At 47.9% G+C, this 6203-nt stretch overlaps 1 protein-coding gene across 1 annotated transcript; it reads left to right on the forward strand.

The window, feature by feature from the left end:
• Window positions 1-1138: 1138 nt before the first annotated feature.
• APOLD1 (apolipoprotein L domain containing 1) lies at window positions 1139-5981 on the forward strand. The gene is made up of 2 exons (XM_074576897.1): window positions 1139-1206; window positions 3352-5981. The coding sequence occupies exon 2, from the start codon at window positions 3357-3359 to the stop codon at window positions 4095-4097; it is 741 nt and encodes a 246-aa protein (XP_074432998.1). The 5' UTR covers window positions 1139-1206; window positions 3352-3356; the 3' UTR covers window positions 4098-5981.
• Window positions 5982-6203: the final 222 nt, after the last annotated feature.

Consider the following 6203-nt stretch of genomic DNA (forward strand, 5'->3'; position numbering starts at 1 on the left):
CAGTAAAGCCTCGCCACTCAGTGACAGCTAAGTAGCTTTCAGATTAGCCAGGCCAGGGGGACACTAGGGCATAATCTGAGGTTCCCTGATAACAAAAAGCCCTGAAGAGTAAGAATCCACCATCCAATGCTCCGTCTTCAAGGACAACTGCTCAAAACAGATGCCCCTGGCACTACAGGCCCTGTGTCAATAGGGGCACATGCCACTTTGGTCTAAGGTGGGCTGCCTTAGGGAAAAAATCCTTTTTTCCTGAACCCATGCGAGGAATCTGTCTTTGACTAACGCTGGCCCTGGCTCAGAGTGAAGGGCAGTGCCAGGAATGTCACTTAGGCTGTTCCTCCCCAACACCTTCGTCATCTCCTCCCTCTGGCCACGTCTGTATTTGGGCACAACTGCCAGGTAACAGCAGGCAGCAAAGGAGGGGATCCCAATGACCTTTCTTTCTGACCATTGATTGCTGGGCAGGCACCTTGGGAAAACAACATGGTTGTTTCTCAACCATCACAGTGCCCATGGTTAAGAAACAGAGCAAAACCATAGGGAGATCACTCCTTTTGCAGGAAGCTGCATGGTTTTATCTCCTCAGAAGGAGAAGGGATGGGAATTCAGAGCAATCGTCTTGCTGTGGAGCTCCTTCCCTTTTATGGAGCAGAGCACCGCTCCAGCACTCACACAGTGCTCCAGCCAGTCACACACACGATTGTCCCAAAGAGCTGGGATTTTAAAAGTATTCTGGCCTTGAATGAAGTAAGTACACTGGCTGGCTGGTGCTCCACTGGCTCTAGACGTGTGGTGGGGGGAAACTTCAGTCACCAAGCAATTGGCGGCTCCAGCAGAGAGTAAAGTCAGTTGCTATTTCAGGGAAAGGAAAGGCAACTGTTCCCTGGGGGGAATGACTGCACTAGCTCAGCACCAGGAATAGGCTGAGATTTTAAAAAAAAAACTTTTCCCCCTACATTTCAGGAAAAGCGAACACACAATGTTCATTCGCAGGGATCGTTTCCTGAACATGATGTGTGTTCGCTGTCCCGCAGGTCACTTTCCAGTGTGTCACATCCTTCTGCACAAGGGAGAGCAGGAAATGGCAAACTCCCAGTATGAGGCAAAGCATTCCCACCGCAGCAATTGGTCCACAGGAGCTATAAATTGGTCTCCTCCAGAAACAGATCAAAATTTGTCTTTGGGGAGGTCGGCTGGAAACTCAAGGTAAGTTTGAACCAGTATTTTTTGGAGTGTCTCTGAGTACTGTATTAGGAAAGCTTTTGCAGGTTTTGGACTAATGTATACTTTTATTGCCGGGGAGAATTTTCTCTAAGAGCAGGAATTGGTTTCATTTTCCTTTATGCTGGCATAAATAAGTGCATTCAAAAGACATGCCTCACTGTGTGCTTTATGCTATATATTGAATGACTGTTCTACTAACTGCAGTGAGATGGCTGCTGTTATTACCCGAGATTGTTCTCAGTGAGAAAATCTGCAGAACAAATTGTTAAGAGGCTACAGGAATGGATATATTTAATAATCATCATATTGATCTGTTGTTCGGTTGTTGATGATATGCTCATTGTTCATTTCAATGCTGGTATCCGTTCAGCTTCATGTTAGTCCTTGTGTTTTCAGCTTCATCTCTGACTATAGTGTAAAAAATAAGAGGACACTGCCTCCAGTTGAGAAAAGCACAATGTACTAAGTGGGTCAAATGGCCCGATGATACCAAGAGAGACTGAGGTCGTTGTTTTGAAGGGCACAGGGGTGGATCCTAAAGGATTCTGTGTGAGATGTATTAGGACAAGTAGAAGGGAAAAAAAATTACAGTAATAATTATTTACTTACACACTTCAGGATGGAAAGACTCTTTATGGCAGGAGTTTTCCTCCTTCCAAAACACAGAGATTCTGCAGAATGAAAGCCCCAAGGATCCTAACTGTATAGTTTGCCCATGTGAGGGACCAGGCACCTCCAGTTCAAACAGTACAGAAGCCTTAGAAGTGAAAAGGTGCCTGCAGCAATGAATAGTTTTGCTTAGTTGGCCCTAGGACAGGGTCTTTCTGCTACAGAGATTTCTTTTGGCTATGAGGCCATTATGGACTGCAAACAGCTTCTTAGCTCTGTGGCCAGACCTTGCCAGGTGCAGAGGCAGCACAGGCTTGTGCACAGTGCAGTGTTGTGGAGCACAAAAGCTCTGCTCCCACCAGACAACTGGTGATGCTACATCACTCCTCTCACCTCCCTTGTTCCAGTTGCTGTATATGTAAGCAGGGTTAAGGACGCTGGCTTCCTTTGCAAAGCACTTTGCACCCCTAGAGCAACCTGCAAATGCTTATTGGAACTTTTCTTTCTACCCTTGTGACAAAGAACAGAGAGAGCAAACAGATTGCCTAACACTGAAACCCTGAAGATTCACCCTCTAGAAGGGAAGACACTCTCCTGCCATCTTGCCAAGGGAGGTTGCCATAGACAGCAGTTTTCAAGCCTTTTCTATTCACAGATCCCTGTATTTCCTCTGTTCCCCCATGCCTAAGGGAGTGAGTACTGAAGCTGGGCTCGCTTTTCTGATGTACCTTTTAAACAAGGTCTACGGGCCTCGCTGCCCCTCTCACTGGGGATCTACCACCACAGGTTGGACTAAGCACCACAGAACAATTTTTCCCATCTTTGTCCAGACCCTGACGCCAGGTTACAATAGGAAAAAAATGCTGCAGGACCTTGAGCTGCTTAGGCTTAAAGAAAGGAAGGATGTTCACAATACCCATCTGAGGCGTCAATGAGCTTCTCACCTCCTAGATGGAAAAGCCAGACCTTGACTCCCCTCAGCAGCTTCCCTCTGTCCTCCTTTAATGGGAAATGACCCCTAAATAGCAACCTGGGACGGGTGGCTTTCACCTCCTCAGAGTCTCGCCTTTCCTGTGAAAGATGCCCTTGAATGTTGCAGATCCTCTGAATCCCATTGTGGGGAAAATACATCAGTTCTGGCAGCATTACTGCTCTGGGCACTGAGTCAATCTCAAGGGAATTTCTGTCCCCAGGGTTGAAAGGGACGTTTTGTGTCTTCAGAGAGGTAATAAGAACAGCACCTCTGACCCCAGCCCTTAAGATATTTTAGTCTTCTCAGGGAACAAGAAAAACTTTTAGAAATTCCTCTGTCTGAAAAAGTTCCTCTGTGTACGTGTGTGTATGTGTGTGTACGTGAGCGTGTATGTGTGTGCAGAGAGCAAACCTTTCATGTAGCTGGGTGAAGCAAAAAAAAAAATATTGGCTGGGTGCCACGTCTGAAGCAGTGGTCCAGGCTGAGCATGTCTTGTGTTCTTTTTTAACATAAATCCCAACCCAGCCTTTTCTTTTTCTGGACAGAGGCCATGGAAAGAAACGGTGCTGCCCCTCCGCAAACTCTAGACCCTACACACCACTTCCACATAGAGCTGCTGGATCAGAGACGGAGGCTGCGTGGACAAATTGCTCACCTTCACAAGGCGGCTCGTAAACTCAACAAGCTCCGCAAAAGGTCCCTGATTGCCAATGTCAGCGGGAGCACCCTGACCGCCGCAGGAGCAGTCACGGCCATCGTGGGGCTATCCCTGAGCCCGGCAACCCTGGGAGCCTCTCTCCTGGCATCAGCTGTGGGTCTGGGTCTGGCCACTGCAGGGGGGGCTGTGAGCATCACCTCTGATCTCTCCTTAGTGCTCTGCAATTCCCGAGAGGTGAGGAAGGTGCAGGAAATTGCAACAACTTGTCGGAAACAGATGAGGGAAATCCTCGGCTGCCTGGAGTTCCTCCGCCGGGGGCAGGGCCCAGGGGACCCCACACTGCGCCAGTCGGAGAAGAGGGCCTCCATCTCACTGTACAACTCCATCTGCTTCATGGTCTTCTGCGGCTCCCACAGCTTCCTCGTGCCAGAATACACAAAGGAGGTCACAAAAGTGAGCCAGGCTGTCCTGAAGGCCAAAATCCAGAAGCTGGCTGCCAACCTTGAGACCTGCACCAAGGCGATGGATGAAGTCTGTGAACTTCTTGAGTCCAGGACAGAGGTTTCCCCACGCACGAGGAGACTCAACGTGAGTGCTAAAACCACTGCTGAGATCCTGAGACCATCCAGCTGAAACAATGTTTGACCCATACTTAAAACCGGGCTTGGAGACATTATACTATTAATTGTCACCATTAGCACTGCTACCTGTTGCTATTGTAATATTGATAGTGCTAATCCACACAGGTGCACACACCTCTCATGTGCCTTGTCTATATCTGAACACAAACTCCTTCCTGACAGGAAGCTAAAGCTTCCAGACACACACACCGCCAACTGCCAGTAGCCACCTGATTCAGGTTGGAGGTTGTGACAGACATGTGGACTGCTGTGTACACAGCAGCAGATTCCAGAGCCTCAAGGCAGGGGTAGGTGGCTGTTCCTCAGACCCATGTTTCCCCAGCCCTCCCCCGAGCTCTGCTTCCCCGAGGCAGCAAAAAGAAGCGGGTGAGAAGGCTGATGGAATCCCTGCAGTCCTGGTCTTATGAATCCTATCAAGACTTATGAATCTATGGGTAGTAAAAGGGCTGGGGTACCCTCAAAAAGCCAGCAGCTGCCAATTTCCAGTAGAGTACAGTCCCATTACCAAGGTACATCTGGAAAGGCTGTTGAAGGAAGCACGTCCAGATATGTCAGACTGTACAGATGGCTCATCATCCCAGGGTGAAATAACAGGGCCAGAAATTGTTATCCCTTTTGAAGAAACCTCTCCAGGCTGAGAACTGTGATGTTTGTATTCTATTTATTTACACAGGATTATTTTAAGCTTTTGATACTGTATTTAAAGATGTATATATATATTTTTTTTTTCTTTTAAAAAGGAGGCCTCTGCTCCAAAGGAAAGCAGTTGTTCTTGGAGGCAAAGCAAGTCTGTGGCATGTGGGAGAAAGTTACCCATTCTTTGGATGTGAGGGAGGGCAAGTCCCCGTAGGAAAAGGCAAGTATGGCCTGAATGCTAGGAGTTTTAAAATAGGTGAAACACAGTCAACTGGTGACAGATCTTAGGAACCAAAAGAGGAAGAAGGACAGGTCAGTGACCCTGGGACTGGAGCCTGCCTCAGGGCACTGGTGGAAGAAAGCAGTTATATCTCTTGCAGCAGGGAGGGAAGAGTAGGTTGGTGTTACTGGTCTGAGCTGGAGCCCAGCTGTGATGGGAGCACACCTAAGAGGTGGAAGTGCCGCTGTCTGTGCAGTCAAGCAGCCTGTGAGACCCACAGTGGTTTGTCTAGGAGGGTGGAGGCAGCACTCACAGAGAGCTACACATACTCCTAGCAATGCTTCCCGGGGTAAGCTTAACATTGGCAATATATACATACTGGTACTAATAGTCAAGAGGGGTGCAGAGGAGTAGGATGATTCAGTGGCAGAGCACTTACAAAACAGGAGGAAGGACTGGGACCCTGTTTCAAGTGACTGTTCTGCTAACCATGCCCTTTGTGATTTTTGACCCCTCAGTGCCCCAGTTCTCTGTTTAAAAATAGGGGATAGGAGCACTTCCCTACCTCACAAGGATGTTTCTGGGACAAATATTGCAAAGTACTCAAGCAACTGTGATGATGGGGATCATGTCGGTACCTTGAAGAGGTACAAGGAAGAGACCCCGGAAACTAGCTTGAGACAACTTGAGGAGTTAATGCAAGGATAGTTCCACCTCCACAAGTAGGCCTCAGTGGATAAGGGAAACTTCCCTCCAGAGGCATGAATCAAAATGGTCAGAAAACCCACTCTGTAATTCTGTAATGCTGAACAAAATCTTAGGAAGGGCAAAACATCTCACAAAGCTTGAATCCTTGTCCCTTTTGTCTCTTCCTCTCAATGACATCAACATTTGTTTTTACACATAAGAAGAAAAAAAGCTTTGGTCCCTCAGAGTGTGACTCAGATGCCTGTAATGCCCTTGCCTGTTTGCCAGAAACAAACAAGTACACTGTTGGTTCGATTAAATTAATATGAAGCACTTCTGTGTCAGTGTCTCTCTGCACACCTGCATGTGATCACATTCCTGTCCCCTTGGTTCACCCTCCTCAATTTCACGCTCCAGGCACTGGAGCCAGGGAATCGATAGGAGCAGCTGGATGCGTTCAAAAGGGGAGAATGAAAAGTGAAGTCATCAGCTCCACGCCAGACAGCTGGCATTTCTGTATGAGTGCATGCGTTTATGCCTGTGTGAGTGCATACC

The sequence above is a fragment of the Larus michahellis genome, chromosome 1 (assembly GCF_964199755.1).
Source record: "Larus michahellis chromosome 1, bLarMic1.1, whole genome shotgun sequence".
NCBI lineage: Eukaryota > Metazoa > Chordata > Aves > Charadriiformes > Laridae > Larus > Larus michahellis.